This window comes from Dipodomys spectabilis, unplaced genomic scaffold (genome assembly GCF_019054845.1).
Source record: "Dipodomys spectabilis isolate Male_0828 unplaced genomic scaffold, ASM1905484v1 ptg000019l, whole genome shotgun sequence".
In the NCBI taxonomy this organism is placed as follows: domain Eukaryota; kingdom Metazoa; phylum Chordata; class Mammalia; order Rodentia; family Heteromyidae; genus Dipodomys; species Dipodomys spectabilis.
The window spans coordinates 7,823,272-7,842,154 of record NW_024870696.1 but is presented as its reverse complement, the minus strand read 5'-3'; the positions used below and the strand labels follow the sequence as shown (position 1 = coordinate 7,842,154).

At 39.9% G+C, this 18,883-nt stretch overlaps 1 protein-coding gene across 1 annotated transcript in view; it reads right to left on the bottom strand.

The window, feature by feature from the left end:
- The window catches only part of Pld5 (phospholipase D family member 5), a 342,516-nt gene extending 324,141 nt beyond the window's left edge, over positions 1-18,375 (bottom strand). The window contains exon 1 of the mRNA XM_042674470.1: positions 18,187-18,375. Coding sequence (XP_042530404.1) covers positions 18,187-18,375 — 189 coding nt within the window. The remainder of the gene's footprint in view (positions 1-18,186) is intronic.
- Between the last annotated feature and the right edge of the window lie 508 nt (positions 18,376-18,883).

Here is an 18,883-nt window from a genome sequence, read left to right as displayed (position 1 = left end):
ACTTTTGATATCTGGAGACTTACTATATTTGGCCTAAATTTTTCATAGGCAAGCCTGAAATTCATTGGAATGTAATAATTTATAAAGCTTTGAAACATGAATCTGAATCATGGGTGTCTTGCAGTAGTGACTAAAGCTGGCTGGTACTCAGCCTCTACATTTCAATGAGACTTTGCTGAACCTTAAGTCTGTTTTCGGAAGATGCTGGTTACAACAAAGAATAATTTCTTCATTAGTGTCACAATCCTCTTCTACAGTGATAATGACAGGGAATAAAATGCCCCATTTTCCATGGAATGTATGCACCTTGTTGATGACTATCTTAAACTCTGAAAATGAGTCATAAGAATAAATCTACATACCTAATGTCCTATCAAACTGAACAGCTACCCTTGAAACCACAGGATTAGATTATTTTCTTCTTTAAAAAGTCCATTGGGAAAATGACACAGAAGTAACAAGAAGTCTACCCCACTCATATTACAGAGGAAACCCCTTTCTGTATTACTAGCACAAATAACATCTTAATAAATTTATCCTAAAACCTATTTATCTTGTGGTGTTTCAATATGAAACAAGACAGATAAGAGATTCAGAACAAAGTGCTAGAATTAGTGGGAGTATTTTTTTTAAATTAATAAGTTCTTTTTATTGTGAAAATGCCATACAGAGGGGTTACAATTGCATGAGCAAAGTAATCAGTACATTTCTTATCAAGCATTGTTGCCTCCTCCTTTGTTTCCCCTTCCCATCCCTGCCCTCCCATCTCCACCCCCACCCACACCCCACCACCAAAGTTGTAAAGTTCTTACATCTCATTGTTGCAATGGATCCACCTGTATCTAGTAGGAGTTTTCTTGAATGGTTATTGAAATTACTATTCTTTAGACATGAAAGATATTAAATTCCTTTCTAAATTTGTCAATGACGATGTGTTTAATCCATGTTTTCCAATGCTGACCAAATCTATCCCAATTGCTTTCTATCAATAACTAGATTTTAAACTTGAAATGTACATCTAATCTCAAAAGTTTTATTATGTGAACAGATGAAAATGACCAAGTTTATCAAAAGAAAGAAAGAAAGAAAGAGGGAAGGAAGGAAGGAAGGAAAGACAGACAGAAAGAAAGAAAGAAAGAAAGAAAGAAAGAAAGAAAGAAAGAAAGAAAGAAAGAAAGAAAGAGAGAGAGAGAGAGAGAAAGAAAGAAAGAAAGAAAGAAAGAAAGAAAGAAAGAAAGAAAGAAAGAAAGAAAGAAAGAAAGAAAGAAAGAAAGAAAGAAAGAAAGGTTAAAAGAAATGGGAAGTAGAACAGTGGCTCAACTGGTAGAGCACTATAGACTTGAGCGAAAAAGCTCAAGAACAGTGCCTGGACCCTGAGTTTAAGATTCAGGGTTGAGGTGTGCATGTATATGAACACACACACACACACACACACACACACACACACACACACACACACACAAGCTCTCAATCAGAAGCCCAGACACACTCTTGACTACATCAGTGAGTTTTCACCATGTTCTGTCCTCCAAGATGTATCTCTCCCATCTTCTCTCCAACAGTTATTTTAAACCTAATAAAAATTCAAGTAAAGCCATGCATCTGGAGAATGAAAATGCCTGCTTCTTGAATTTCTCCTGTGCATCCCTCATTACGGTGTTCTTTCGATACAAATACCAATCATCAGGCAGTGTACTGTTTTGCCCCACAGGGCCACTAAGCATCTGCCTGCCTGCTTGCTTGCTTTCTCTTTCCTTTTTTTCTTCTTCTGTTTTTCTTTCTTTTTCTCTTTTTTTCCTTCCTTCCTTTCTCCTCTTCACTCTCTTCTTTTGGTGCCAGAACTAATGCTTGAATTTAGGACTTGAGTGCTCTCTCTCAGCCTTTTCATTCAAGTCTAGTATTCTACCCCTTAAGCCACATCCCCACTTCCAGCTTTTCACTGGTTAATTAAAGATAAGAGTCTCAGAAAGTTCCCTGCCTAGCTGGCTTCAAATGTGATTCTCAGATCGCAGCCTCCTGATTAGCTGGGATTACAGGTGTGAGCCACCAGCACCAGCCATTTTCACTTCTTCCTTCTCCTTACACCATGCTGGACTTTCTTTTTTTTTTTTTTCAACATAATAGAGAACTAAAGCCCCTTGTCCCTAGCTGCTTTCAGCAAAGCCCTAAGAATCATCTTGTCTTTACATCATTATTTTAACATTTCCTAAAGTAGAAAAAGCCCAGACTATAATGAAAATGGTTTTCACTTTTTTGGTTTACATATAGGCTATCCTTATAAATGAGCACCCTGTAATTGTAGTCAGAAGGAAAGGAGAAGCAAGGCTGTTTGGCAGCCTACAGGACAGCAATGCACTGTTCAGCTGAACAAAATAGAAAACAAAGTGCCTTGAAAAGAGATAGGGACTCCAGACACAAGGGAACATTGTTTTTCACTTTTCTATCCCTCTGAAAATCAGTGCCTGACAAGCAGTGTGACACTTTCAAAGCAGTTCCAAAGCCTATGTGACCACAGGTTCCTCTCCTGTCACCCAATGTTACATGGTTGCATTTAGACATTTGGAGATACTGTCTTAGTAGGAATGAGCTGCTGTTGAGAAGATTCCAAATTAAGTTTCTGAAAGGATTTCAAAGTTCAGATGGCATGGCCTTGCCTCAGAAAGAACAAAACCATGAAGGTTGGAACCCCCGTTTCCATACATGAACAAAACAGTCGCAGTATGAAACAAAAGCTTGGAAGGAAATGCCACAATAGGAATTGGAGGATGTTAGTGGAGCTAGTAACATCTCAGTATAGAACTTGATCTTCTGATAACAGATCACTGATGCTGGGAAGTAAAATAAAACAATGTTATTGCTTGCACAAAGAGGCACCTGTACACACACACACACACACACACACACACACACACACACACACACACACACACATGCACGCACATACACATACCTGCATTGCATTCAGGTATGACAGTCATTGTGACACCCAGAATCCCTAATTTTTTACTTAATAGAAAACTTATTTCTATAATTTGGGACTTAACAGATCAAGGTTTTATAATTAAGAGTATATCAGGAGTTTTAAAGCAAGTCCAAGTAAAGATATTTCATCTTTATCAAGATAGGTATATTGAATTTTAACTGCATTTATTAAAGGACTAAGATTTTATCCTATTGCAGGCTAACAACAGTGGGCTTAGTTAGAACTAATAATAGTTATTTTAAAAGAATGAAGAACATATTAGAAAGGGCAGAAAAGATGAACGAGGAGCTTGAATTCTATAGTAACAGACAGTAAGGGAGTGCTCTGAAAATGCCGGTGAGTCCAAGAAAAGATCCGTACGGCCAAAGCAGAAGACAAGATACCTGATCAGATCCTCAGTATACAGTAACTAAAGCATTTCACTAACATAAAATGCTTGAGTGAGTAACTATTAGAGAAAGGATAAATCTACCTAGAAGAATGACAAATAGAGACTTATCAGTTCATCTCCAGTACAGGAGTTGTTGAAGGTGGGATCTGAGAATTAACTTCCAACAATGAGACACCTGACACGACAGTAAAACTAGCTGAACAAGATCAAGGTCACCAATTGTGTCATGTCCCCAGAATGGACAATTTGATGTACACAGGATGATGCTTGAGGGTACAAATAACAGTCTAATCATGAAAAGCAAAGCCAAAATGCAGAACACTCTTCCAAGTGTCTTGTCATTTTAGTGCTTTGAAACTGCCAAGGTCAAGAAAGTCAAGGAAAGCCCGGGAAATTCACAGCGCAGAAGTAACTAAATCACATGGCAACCTCAGGCAATGTGGTTCCTTGGATGGGATTCTGGGACAGGGAAAAGAAAAGAAATGATATTAGAAGACTTGTGAAGTTTAAATAGTCTAGACTTGTAGCATTGGCATTAGAAAAAACAACTCATTTTTTCTATATGCAATATATGAAGTTCTTTTGTAGTTCTAAAGTTACTCCAAAAACGTAAAAGAAAAAGGACAAATAAAAAAATCGTTTAAATAGGGATACAGGTGGACCCGTTTCAACAATGAGATGTATAAGTCGTTATGTCGAAAAACAAACTTTACATCTTTGGCTGGGGGTGGGGGGAAGATGGGAAACAAAGGAGGAGGCAACAATGCTTGATAAGAAATATACTCATGGGGCGGGGAAGGTGGCTCAGTGGTAGAGTGCTTGCCTTGCATGCCTGAGGTCCTGGATTCGATTCCTCAGCACCACATAAGCAGAAAAAAAGCCAGAAGTGGCGCTGTGGCTCAAGTGATAAAGTGCTAGCCTTGAGCTGAAGAGCTGAGGGACAGTGCCCAGGCCCAGAGTTCAGGCCCCACGACTAGAACACCCCCCCCCCCCGGAAAAAAATAACAACAAAGAAATGTACTCATTATCTTGCCCATGTAATTGTAACCCCTCTATACGGTATTTTCACAATTAAAATTAAGCAAAAAGAAGTATTAGGAATCTTACAGGACAGATTTGAAGTTGTGTATGCACATGTCATAGACTAAGGCAAGATTTTAGGGAATAACAAAAGAAGTTCAAGAAGAGAAGAGTCAGGAAACATAGGAGATTTTTAAGGAAAAACAAAAACTGGCAAGAATTTAAGAAGAATTGGAATGTTCTGACATGAAAGACACTGCAGAGTGTCTTTCAATCTCAGATCGATTGCACCCATCCAGAGTAGCATAGAAGGTAAATAATGAGCCATTAGATTTGGGCAAAGCAAGTTAGGCCATAGTATTCAAGGGAAAATTTAAAAATCAATGTCTCCTCACCAACTTAACAGATTTGTAGCAAACAACCAATAAGAAGTCCTGCTGCAAACAATAAAATTAGATATTTTTATATTTTTATTGTAAAAATACTGTACAGAGGGGTTACAGTTACTGAGTAAGGTAATGAGTACATTTCCTATCCAGCATTGTTACCTCCTCCTTTGTTTTTCCCCTGCCATCCCTTCCCTCCCCACCTCCCCAACTCCAGCAGCCCCCTTCCCCCCAAGTTGCAAAGTTCGTTTTTAACATAGTGTTTTATATACAACACATTGTTACAATGGGCCAACCTGTATCCTTATTTAAGCATTTTGTTGTTTCCCTTCCCATCCCCAAATTAGAAAAATCTATATACAAGATGCAGGGCACCGGAATCAAATACAGTGAAAACAATGGTTATACCATGGGGGAAGAATATACCAAAGAAACAAAAAAAATCACATACTATATTATAAATACGTTAAAAACAATAGCAAGCAAGAAAAAAGAAACACTTGTGTCCCTATCTTGGTGTTCATTTTGCTTAACATCATGTTATATGGTCATATGTACATAGCTTTTGACCTTTACTGCTTGTCCTAGAACAAGGCTACACGAAAGCTACCAGCACAACTATGTTTATTGCAGCATTATTTCTCATAGCTAAGATATGGAACCAACCCAGATGCCCCTCAGTAGATGAATGGATCAAGAAAATGTGATATATACATATATATATATATATATATACATATATTTGAATTCTATGCCTCCATCAGAAAGAATGGCATATGATGTCACCCCATTTGTTAGAAAATGGAAAGACTTGGAAAAAATTATATTAAGTGAAGTAAGCCAGGTCTAAAGAAACATAGGTCCCATGGTTTCCCTTATTTGCAATAACTAGTATATGTCTAGGACAAGCCGAAAAATTAGGTATATTTCTTATGTAGATCCAAACCTTCTTTTCCTGAGTCTTTTAAAGGAAATCAATAGAGTCTAAGCTGTAGCTGATGGCTTAGATACAGGTTTTGTCTATTTTCTTTTTACCCGACACCTCATTGTAGTGCTGTGAATACCTTCCAAGTTTTGTCATGACACTTCTAATGTTTCTTTCCTCTGAATTCTTGTATTAAATATCTGTAGCATTTAATTAGTAAGCATAAAAACACCCCCACCTGCCATATTCTTTCAATCATGTGTATGTCCTGCCTCGTTATGCACTGTCATTCTTTCATTCTTTCTACAATAGTTCAGTTAATCAATATTGGTTATCTACCAAACATTGTGCTGGGCATTAACAATGCATTCTTATGAATAAGACATCATTGACTTTAAACTTGCCACTAATAACTTAAACAGACTATCAGGCAATTAAACAATATGTTAAATGCTATATATTGCATGCCTGTAATCATGTTTTGGCCTACACAATAAAACCAGCCAGACTTTACATTTAGAGATAATGTATTATTTGTTTTAGTCCTGAAAAATAAATAGAACAGAAATAATATAAGGTCAAATGCCCAATCATGTATGCATATTTGAATGTTCCAAAGCTTGAAGCACAATTCCTTAGGGAAAGTAGGTATAGGGAAATTAATGTTAATTGTGCTCATAATAATATTGATCATATGAATCAAGAGAATAACAGTGGCCTGAGTCCAAGATACAAAGATGAGCAGGGCAGATTTCCAATTCTCAAGGAGCTTTTGGATTTTTTTCTGTTTATTCCTCTATCCACCAGGCCAATTGCAATTTCTGGCACATCCCTATCACTCATTAAATGCTTGCTGGATGGATGAGCTTCCTCAGACTCACCATATCCACTCCAGCACCAAGACCCCGGAACTCCTCTTTCAAGTTTGTCTCACATCAGTGCTTCACTTCTTATCACTACTTTGTCATTGACCACTGAAAGACATTTTCTATCAGTCTCTCCTACTCTTGACTCTCCTTCAATACTATCTACTGTATTTGCTGAAAACTTGGACTTGTCAGGTATTTCTCCTTTGCTTGTAGAATAAAGACCACTGTCTTCATAGGCACAAATATACTCTGTTGAGTGTATTTATTCTTAGCACTCCCATAAACTTTGTCCGCTAGCCATACTTGATAACTGGTGCTCTACACATGTTTTTCTATGTCAAGATTCTCATTCAAATCTATGCAGAGACCAGTACAAACCATTGTGCAGGATGCAGTCTTTCTGAACCAACTTGTATAGACAAAGAGTGTGTGAAGGTCTCTCAGATAAGGAAGTCATTATTGGCCAAGCAATGGCTAGCTCAGAGAGTGCAGTAAGAACTTACAGAGTGAGTGATCTTGTGGGAGAATACAGATAAAAATTCAGTTCCAATGACTAGGATGACACAGCAGCGTGTGTAAACAGACACTGAAGTGAGGAGAGAGGAAAGGACTTAAAAAGCTATATGGGAGAGGTAACAAGCAGGAGTCATTCATGTAAAGACAACAGTGACAGAGGCCATGATGGCTCAAGCAAACAGGTTAGAAAGAATAGGATGACTGATAGAGTCTAAGGAGGTGTAACCAGAGAAGAAAGGTAAGTAAGGGAAGGGGGACTATTCACATTCTATTTATTTTTTATTTTTCCAATTAACTTTTTATTGTGAAAATTCTGTACAGAGGGGTTACAGTTACATGAGCAAGGTTACGAGTACATTTCTTATCCAGCATTGTTGCCTCCTCCTTTGTTTTTCCCCTACCATCCCTTCCCTCCCACCTCTTCAGCTATACCCCCCCCCCCCATATTGTAAAGTTTGTTTTTGGACATAGCGTTTGTACATCTCATTGTAGCAATGGGTCCACTGTGTCCCTGCTTAAACAATTTGTTTTTTCCCTTCCCCTCCCCAAATTATACCAACATCAGATACAGTGAAAACAGGGGTTATACCATGAAGAGGGACATACAAAGCAACAAAAATAATCACATGGTACCTTATTTAAAAAAAACAACAACACTTGTGTCCCTATCTTGGAGTTCATTTCACTTAACATCATCTTATCTGACCTTTTCTGCTTGTTCCAGACATATACTAGTTATTGCAAATAAGGGAAACCATGGGACCTATGGCTTACTTCACTTAATATAATTTTTTCCAAGTCTTTCCATATCCTAACAAATGGGGTGACGCCATTCTTTCTGATGGAGGCACAGAATTCCATTGTGTATATATATATACCACATTTTCTTGATCCATTCATCTACTGAGGGGCATCTGGGTTGGTTCCATATTTATAAACCATCATTGAAATATGCTTAATGCAGGCATTTCTTCAGCATATAACTCTGTTAAACTCTTACCCGCTATCCAAAACAAAGGAAAGGGCACCTACTTCTGCAGAAGCCTCTCTTTAAGCACTTCCCTCAATGGTAGCTATCTCCAAAGCACAGCCCCACTTGCTTGCTGTGTGTGTGTGTGTGTGTGTGTGTGTGTGTGTGTGTGTGTGTGCCTGTGTGTGTTGCTGAGGATCAGACCAGAGACTTTCACATGCTACATCCCCGTCCTTTCATCTGCCTTTCCACATAAATGGATTCATCTCTGTCCTGTACTGATTACTGTATTTGAAAAAGTCATCCACATTATTGCAATGGATATGTAAGCTCTCTTCACATGAATAATTTATACTGTCCATCTAACTATGGCTATATATGGATATTAGTGATACATCCTACTGGGTATTACAAAAACTAAGTGTCCAGTAAGTATTTGGAAGGGGAGAATTTGGTGCACTAAGACACACATTTGGTTGGTATATACATAGAATTTTAATTTCTGGGTCAAAAAACATACTTATGCTCTCCTTAGTAGATAAACTATGGACAATTTTCTAAAATGATTCAATGAATTATAGTCCTATCATTGATATATTACATTAGTATCATGTAAGATTTGAACCTTGTATTTGCTTGCTGACTGAAAACAAAGGCCATTTGGATTTGCTCTTCTGTAAGGTTCCTGTTAAGTGTCTTGCTGACTCTTCTGTTGGCCTAAATATGTTTTTGATTGATTTATAGGAGTTATTATTATTTTTAAATTTTAGTTTATTGTAAGGATGCTGTACATAGGGGTTACAGTTGTACCAGTAAGGTAATGAGAACATTTCTTGTCGAGCATTGTTACTCCCTCTGTTTTTTCTCCATACCCTCCATACCCTCTCCCACCTTCTCCATTCCTCCCCGCCCCCGAAGTTGTAAAGTTCATTTTCAACATTTGTAAGAGTTATTGTTGATAAAAATGTTTTCCAAACTGTATATTGAAAATATAGCCTTCTTCTTGTGGGTTTCTTTTTAGCTTCTAAATGTAATTGATATTTTGGAAACGAAGTATTTAGTTTTTACTGTATTCCAATTTATTAATCTTAATAAAATTAAAAACTTGCTTGAGAATGTCTCTAATCCAAGTCGGTAAGGATTTTCTTGTCTATATTATTTTCTAGAAGACTCATTATTCACTTTGTAATTTAGGTCTAAAACTCCCATTAAACTGACTTTTGTGGGTGGTGTGAAAAACAAATCAAGATATATTTGTCATATAAATGCGCAACTGGGGAGTCTTTAATTCCAATTTTCTGCATGGGGCTTGGAATGTTTTTTTTGTTCTATTTCTCTCTCCTTTAATCCTGTTAAATGGAAATAAAGCTTTGCTACAAATATATGAGTATATCAATATTTGTCTATTTTATCTATCTATCTATCTATCTATCTATCTATCTATCTATCTATCTATCTATCTATCTATCTATCTACCTACCTACCTACCCACCCATCCATCCATCCAGCTGATCCAGTACTTACTTTTTCCTTGAAAAGACAATTCCCACTGTGTCACTTTATCATAAACTATGTAACTATATATGTATAGATCCTTTTAGCAGCTCTCTGGCTTGTTCTATTTGTTATCCTTGCACTAAGTCTTCACTGTTGTAACCACTACAGTTTAGAGAAAGCCTTAAGATCCAGAAGCACTGTTCTAGCTTTATTCTTCTGGATCATTTTGCATATTCTTGGGATTTTTCTTTCCATATAAATTTTGAATTATATTTCAGTATGTATATATACACAAAAATTAAGATGTTAATGAACTGATCTACTCTACATAGATCAGTATGGAGAATTTAAAAAGATGTCGTAATGGCTTTTATTAGATATATTCCTAGTATATCATTTTTAATGCTAATAAAAATGGTAGCAGTCTTAGTTTTACTTCAGAATTGGTTTTACATATGGACCTTATATCCAATAGCAGTGACAAATCCTGGAACATTACTCATTCACCAGGTATATCTGTAATTTATCTTGGAATTTTTAAATGTACACAATCACATAACTTGGCCAATAAGCAGGGTATTATTACTTCTTCATCAATTTTTATATTTTTACCACTTTTATTCCTTATTATCATTCCCTATGACTTGATAATTTGTCAATATTTCACTATTATCCATTTCTAGAATACTAAAGGCTCCTTTTTTTTTGTTTTGGTTGGTCCTGGGGCTTGAACTCTGGGCCTGGACATTGTCCTTCAGCTCCTCAGCTCAAGGCTAGCGCTCTACCACTTGAGCCACAGCGCCACTTCTAGTTTTCTGAGTGGTTTATTGGAGATAAGAGTCTCACAGACTTTCCTGCCCGAGCTGGCTTTGAACCATGATCCTCTGATCTCAGCCTCCCGAGTAGCTAGGATTATAGGTGTGGGCCACCAGCACTAGGTTTAAAGGCTGCTTTTTGTTGATAATTTTCACAGACAGACATATGCTTTCATCAAAGAATCAAACTCTTTCACCTATCTATAGATAGTAAAAACTGACTCAATGTAATAAAGTGCATTATTTGGTGTTCATATTTTACATCAGCATTTCATTGTTGGAATAAATTCAATTTTGTTGTGATATATTATCTATATATATCACCGCGCTCATTACTTTTATTCATTTTGAGTCAGGGTTTTACTACCTCAACCTGTTATTCCTGCAGGCTCAGCTTCCCAAATTAGGACTGCAATTGCCACAATGCCTTGCCTCATTATTTTTAATCTGTGTTCTTTCTTTACATAAATAGTGACATATTTGAAGGTAATACACATACTGCTTTGGCCTTTTTCTGTTATGTACAGCAATATAATCATATACTAAATGAATCTGTAAAACTTTCCTGAGGAAAGGGCAGAGACTCCCATTCTCCATGTTTGGAATTCAGTCTATGGGAGGTAAATGCATGTGAAAGAAAGAAAGGAAGAAAGAAGAAAGGAAAGAAGGAAAGAAGGAAGGAAGGAAGGAAGGAAGGAAGGAAGGAAGGAAGGAAGGAAGGAAAAGTTTTCTTAATCTCATAATATGGTGTCTTTCATATAAAAAGTAGTCTCAACACATATCTCAACTGATGAGTTTTATAATTGGAGGGTTTTATGTCAATCAGTGCCATCTTCTCAACTGAGCTCATGTCACTGATGAGTCAGACCTAACAACTTATTGGTAGAAACAACAATAGCAGAATAAAAAATCAACACTGTTCACCTGTCCCATAATCTATTTTAGAGGATATAGAAACATACTTACAACCCAGTGGTCATCATGTACATTCCCCTAACACACAAGTAGTTTAATTGGGTCTATTTCACAGACCAGGCAACAGTAAGCTTTCTAAAATGGTAATGTTGGCCCCATGTTAAAAAATATTCTCAATGCTTAGATGTTTAATTTTAGAAACTCAGTTTACCTTTCCATGCTTTAAGTAAAAAATATATTTTTTGGATTAAAAAATCCTATCTGTAACAACCATAGTCTAATACTTCTACAAGTATGCTGCATCTAATTCTCTCATAACATAATCCGTGTAGCAATGGACCTCTGGAAACTCAGCAGCGTTCATGTCCCCAATAAATAGTTTCGGCCACATTTGTGAGGTTAAGGTCTTGCCAGGAAGTGTGGATGTAAGACATTTTACTGGTGTGCATAGAGAATGAAAGATGCCAGCAAAAAACCCTGGTTGTTTAGGCTGAGGGTATGACCTGCAATAATCCTGTCAAAAGACAGGAAGGAATGTCTGAGGGTACTTACCTTACTGATTGCTGTTTTTTTTCTTGTTATCTACCTCTTAGAATGTGGCCCTTTGGTTTGCTTTCCCATCACTCTCTTAAAATAGCCTATAAAAGCAGAGAATGGTGTAGACACCTTCAGTTTAACCATGTGTGTTGGTTAGACATTCGTCTTCCAATGGTGGCACTAGAATATTATTTAATAATAAAGTACATTGAGATACCACTGCTTGGGCATCTCATCATCTGTTGGTTAGAACTGGCAACAAAGTCCACCCATTTAACTCTACAGCATCTATCTGCCCACCAATTCAGTGCGAGAACATACCATTGTTACTATCCTGTCCCAGAATCTCCATTTTTTTTTATCACACGTCTTGATCTCTGGAGATGAAATAAAAACGTCAATTACTGCTACATAGATTTAAGACTGAGATGATTCAGATGTCTAGAGAAACTAGCCTGCAATGGGTTATTTGACTACCATATGTAGAGAAGACATCTTAAGTCCAGTCACCTTAAGCTTCTTAAATTACTGAATGTGATGCATCAGAGACTATGATAATGCCTAACTAAGTCAATAAGCCACACTCAACAGAGTGAAAAGAAAACAAAGCTTCTTCTAAGCAAAATGTAATGTTATCCACCATAAATTAAATCTAGTAGTGGGCCAAACACATGAAAACTGTACTAGGAACAAGTACCATAGGTGGACACAACCCTGAGTTCTATTAGAAGATCCTCATGAGAAACAAGCACTCATCTCTTGCCTGATAAGTTCTAGAGATAGAATTCTGACTGCTTAGTGTGTCTATTTTGAATACTCAAAATCACGGGGACCAATCTTGGTAAATGTTACTGTGCTTCATTGTTTGCCCAGCTGTTTGACTTTTAATTGAACATTTTGAAGATTCACTCCGTTAGGTTGAATTTGGTCATCCCATGCTTTGCTGATCTGCTCTGTGTGGTATAATACTTTTTATGGATCTGCCCTGTAGGACATAAATGGCCATTATATAACATAAGCTGAGACCACTGTGACTAATTTTCCTGATCTATTTATTCTTTGCTTATCAGGTGAATAATTTATTCAAGAACACAAGAGCGCATTTGGCATTTATTTACTGCTGTAACATAAGTTCTATTAAAACCGATGCAAATTCTCACTTAGATGAGACTATCTTTGGATGAGACTATCTTTAAGTGTAAGACACTTAGCACCAAGTGGGAACATTAAAGCGTCTTCTACTCTTTACCCTTCTCTCCTTGGCTTTATCATTCTATTCCAAATAGATTTCCTGAGCCCCCTTGCAGTAATTAAAATATGTAGAAAAGAAATGAGGGATAGTGATAGTGGTAAAGAACTGTTCAGAAGGGAGCATGATAACCAGAAGAGGTAGCTTTGGAAAACCTAGGCAAGGAGTATGCAAAAGGAGACTGGAAGGAAATGTCAGGTGCCTAGAGGATGTTCTATAAGCTCAACAAGAGGATAACATAACAGGCCGGTCCAGTGAGGCAGTCTTGCTGGTTAAAGAAGCCATATGATTCAGGTTCAGGACTGTAAGGGAGGCTGTCTGATGTCAGTCAAGCGTCTGAGAGCTCTCTGAGTGGAGTGGGAGGACTGAGGCAGAGAGCCAAACAGTGCTTGAGAATTCATTACAGCACTAGGCACATATGTTGCAGACTTATACAAGCCCAACACTATCCTAAATCCCTCATGTACTGTGGTAGTCCTAACACGGGGTAGAGAGGGATACTCTCTCTTCTTCCTGTTGTTTGGACCCGCTTATCACACTCATGTAAAGTGAGCCTGGAACATGAGATTTTCTTTGTCCAATAAGCATGACTTCTGGGTGGAAATCCCGGCTTACCTAAGCTATCTTGGCAATCGAGCAAAAAATCAGGGTTTTCATTAGTGGGCATGAGACTGACAGACTCTACCAGTCTTCCCAGATGAGAAGGAGAAGAGAAAAATACATTTATACAGTACTGAGCCTCTGACATTTGGGAACTATTCTTGCAGTGTAGGGTAAGATCAACCCATTTAATCCTTAGAGCAAACTGGAGACTTCTTTAAGGATGAATGTAAACATTCATCTTGGAGACTGTAAGAGCTTTGTCTATGGTTGCAGACTTAATTAGAAATGGAGTCAGTCTAAACCCAGGTCTGTCTAATCAGAGACACATACTGCATGTACTGTGGTGTGTGTGTGTGTATGTGTGTGTGTGTGTGTGTGTGTGTGTGTGTATGTGTGTGTGCCAGTACTGGGGGTGGAGCTCAGGGTAAGGGAACTGTCCCTTAGGTTTTTTGCTCAAGGCTAACCTTGTACCCGTTAAGCCACAGTCTCAATTCTGGCTTTTTGATGATTAATTGAAGATGACGGTCTCACAGACTTTCTAGATAAGATCAGCTTTCCACAGCAATCCTAAGATCTCAGCCTCCTAGGTAGCCAAAATTATAGGAGTGAGCCACCCAGTCTGAGCCCTTATTATTTATTTGTTTATTCATTTAGTCAGTCAGGAAGCTTGAACTCAGGGCCAGGGCCCTGTCCCTCAGGTCTTCTGCTCAAGGCTAGTGCTCAACCATTTTTGAGCCACAGAACCACTTTCTGTTTTCTGATGGTTAATTGGAATTAAGAGTCTCACAGTCTTTCCTGCCTAGGCTGTCTTTGAACCATGATCCTTAGATCTCAGCCTTCTGAGTAGCTAGGATTACAGGCGTGAGCCACTGACCTGCCTTAAGCACACTGAAGCATGAACCAATAGTATATAGAGAAGAAAAAAACAAAGCATCTCCACTCATAGTATCAGGAAACTTTGATACAACTTGTGTAAACACTGACAACTTTCTCCAAAACAAAACAAAACCCTTTCTAAAAAGTAAAATGTAATAAGACTTGAAAGTTCAAGAAAAGAATACAACACAGAAGGTTATCAGCCTAACATCATGCAGTCATCGAGGAAAGTCAAGAGTACTAAATAGTGTCCTCACAGTGATCCAACCCTGGTGGCACAGAGAATCCAAAGGGTGCCACTATGGCCCCTACCCTGTTTCTTAGTTGCTTTATAATCTTTTTCATTACACATCAATCTGAAAAACAAATTGAGATTTTTGTTTCTTCCTAAATCTAATGTCCTCAAAAGCTGTAAGAGTTAGGACACAGAACAGAAGCGAAAGGTTCTTAAAACTAAGAGTACTATTTGTAGCCAATAAAACAATATTCTGGGTGTAGCCAGTAATTTTACTTTGTCCTGAAATGCCTACAGGGATTTCAAAGTCAAGAAAGCATGGTAGGCTGCAACTTCATTGTGCATTTGGAAATGGGAGAAATTCGCCAGACTCTGGTGGCTCGTACCTGTAATCCATAGGAGGCTGAGATCTGAGAATCACAGTTATAAGCCAGCTCAGGCAGGAAAGTTCATAGATGCTTGCCTCCAATAAACTGCCAAAAAAGCTAGAAGTAGAGTGCTAACCTTGAGCAAAAGTAGCTCAGGGACAGCACCCAGGCCCTGAGTTCAAGCCTCAGGACCAACGCGCGCGCACACCCCCCCCCCCACACACACACCCCAGAAAAGAAATGGAAGAATTGCCTACATTCACAGATGTTCATCTTATCAACCAACCAATGATAGAAATCCAGTTTCAAGATCAAAAGTATTATAGACCTCAACCAACTTATGTCACTATCCTCTGCTCCAGCCCAAGGATTCATTCAGAGCCTTTATGCCAAAAATTGAGAGATAAATTATTCCCATTTAGTAAAAGGGGTATAAATATATTCCTTAGCTGCTACTTTACACGATGTTATTGATTCTCAGATTAAGCTGTACCTCTGAAGCTTGGATAGAAGCCACAATGCCACATTTCATCTGAGGGAATCCCGTTACTGTGGTGACTAAATATAAGTGTCACTTGAAGTCATAATTTATTTATTCCCTTAATACTAAGATTGGCTTTTAAAGCACCAGCAAAATAACTGAGTAGGCTGTTTTCAGGTATAATGACTCCATCATCATTAGCAATTCTTTTCTTTTTCAGCATAAAATTGCTCTTCATCCTTTCAATTAGACAAATCTGAAGAATACTTTTGAACCTGCATATAACACACTCAAATCTTCCTGACACCCACATCTTATCCCTGTCACATCTGAACTCAAAGGCATCAGACAAGTTGAGCTCCTTGTCCAGTTAACATGACATTTTTACACCTTCTGTAGCAACTATCTATCAGGTTATAGGCTTTTATATCTCAAATACTCAAAAATGAAATCGCCACCAATCTACATGAAACACATACCAAGGGCTTGAATTCCAAAGAAACTTAGATCTTTGACTTTTAATTTTCATGGCACTTCCATACATATTAACTCATTAACATGTATGTCACTATTTCCAAAGGGCAGAGGATTATAAAAAATTTATTTGAAATAAAACTTCACTCTTAACTGAAAGTGGGTAGAGAGGAAAATAGAATAGTATACACATCTCTAGCAAAATGTAGTTTAAAATGAAATCCTCATTTAAATAACAAATGAGGTAACTGATTATTTTTAATAAATGTAATATTCTTTTGTAGCTCTGATAAAGAAGAAAGCACGGATGTTGCATATGATTTCAAACACCCCGATTTTCTTTTGCTTGGTGCCTAATCCCCAGGAGATGAGCAGCCCATCCTCAGGCAGAAAGGTGAGGCTACAGGGTCCATATGGGAGAATCGATATTTTCAGTGAAAATTTTAACAGTGGGAAAGCATTAAACATTAATGCTCACAGCATCTGTGACTCTAGAAGACATACAAAGGAAGTTGCACTATTGATTTTCAGTAATAAAAAGATCAGCTAAAAGCATGCACTGCAAATGAACACACATGCATGAAGAGCAGGCATGCATGGTGACACTGAAATGAGACATTTCCATCACCATTCTAAGGCTGGAGCTTTTTGTGCTGGTACGAAGATCAAAAGCATTCAGAACCATATTACACCAAGATGCCATTTGTCCCCTGTAAAACATAAGTTCCTTCACTAATTTGGAAGCCTGCATCTTTAAATTGCTGCTGCTGCCTTTAAACTTAAACATCCTAGAAATCTCCTTTAGTTACTGTCGGTGGTCTTAAAGATCCTGAGGCTTCTTTTTGGCATTAATAAATGGTCCTCCACACAATAGAGATACGTTTCTCAATGGAAAGCCTTAGAGCTTTAGATTGTTATTTCAGGGCTTAATTCGGCACCCAGAAAAAGTAAAGAAACAGACTGCCTTTTTTTTTTTTTTTTTTAGATAGTAACAGAGAAGTACCCAAATGCATTTGGCCTGGTGATGCTACAAAGCGCTGGAAAAGCACTTGGGGAATGGAGGAGATGGGACTCAGGTTGTGCAGTAGTTGGAGATGGGCGAGTTCCAGGAGTTCGGGGTCTTATCTTTTGCTCATTTTAAGTAGCATGACCCATATACAAGGAGAATTCCACATTCCATTAACAAACTCGATTTTGATTCTGCAGCTCTCTGGGGGCGGGGGGGGGGGGGGACAGTAGTCCTTACCTCTAGCTGAGCTCTAAAATCTCCTCCTTCGATTTTTAACATTTCGTTTAAGAAGATGCTAGTGGTGTAGACGTAGTAGCACTGCCAATCTACAAAATACCCTTTTTAGGACTTTTTCTTCCAGCAAAGACCAGCCCTAGAGGCTGAGCCCCACAACCAACTCTTCTCAGGAACCCTGCCTGCACCCTTGGAGTGCGGGGCCGGGTGGGGATGGGGAAATGCTGTATTAGTTTATGAACCATCACTGGCAGAGTGGAGGGTTTCTGGGAAACAGGGAGAGCTACTCCTTTTTCCTTTCTCTGTAATGCGCAAATCTCTCTCTCTACTAGGACTCTGGGACCGAGGATGGCCAACTGCTTATCCCAGCAAACACTGCAGCAGCAAACTCGTAAGAGTCCTGTGCGAGATGAAGCCGAATCGACAGGAACAACTTTACACCTGCATTCATTTGTAGTGTCTGCACGGAGTGAAATCGCCCCCCAAAGAACTCAAGTACGCATCCTCTAAAACTCTTTAACAGAGCAACTCGACTCAGTGCCCAGTAGCCACGCTCCTGGAACTTGTACTTTATGCTCACAAACCCCTATAGAAAGTAGTCGATCTGAGGGTGCAGGGCCAGAGGGAGTAGCCACAAGAAAATGCCAGGTGAGAAGCCCCAGGAAGCGGACCATCTCTCCCTCGACCCCCTCCCCTGGCTCTGGGGCTGGCCATTGCCTGCCCTGTGGCGGGTTCGGTGCCTGGAGCGCGCTCGGGCCAGGACCCCCAGGAGGGGTGCGCACGGCAGGGGCGCAGCCGAAGCCCCGGGGACGGAGAGAGCCACCCTTCCTTACGTGTTCCAGCTTGTCTTTCCTCCGGAGCCAGACGCTGGCGCTGTAGTCCTGCTGCTTGACGCTGCTGTAGAAGTTCGCGCCCACTCGGGTCAGGCTTGGCGAGGGCTCCTTGGGGCGGCTTTTCAGCCTCATCTGCTCGAAGCCCTCGTGGGGGGAGGCCGAGAGCCACTCGTGCTGCCGGATCTCCATCCTGACATGACCAGGCGGCGGCCGGCGCGCAGCGGACTCGGGAAGTGAGCGGGGCGCGCGGGACGGACGCCGCCGACCCCGAGGCTGGGCAGGTGGGGAACGAAGGAGTGGCGAGAGCGGTCGGGTTCCGGGGGAGCGCGCGGCCGCGCGGGGGTAGAGGGGCCGAGGAGGAAGGGAGGGAGGGCGGGGTCGGGGAAGACGCGGGGAAGGGAGAGGGGACCGGGAGGAGGAGGGAGAGGGGACAAAGGAAGAAAGGGCGGAGGAAAGCCGTCTCCCGCCAGGCAGACGCGCCGGGTGACGGGGCTGTGTCGGCGAGGTCGCGCGGTGGCCGCGGTCCCGCGCGGACCTTCCGATCGCCGGCCGCTCGCGGCGCCGGCGGGGACTCGCGCGGACGGGGGCGGGGTGCGGTGGGAGGGGCTCCGCCCGCCCAGCCTGCCCGAGCCCGCGGGTTGGTGCAGTGAGCCGCGGCCGCCGCCCTCCCGCGGTGCCCGGGCCGGGCGTCGGGTTC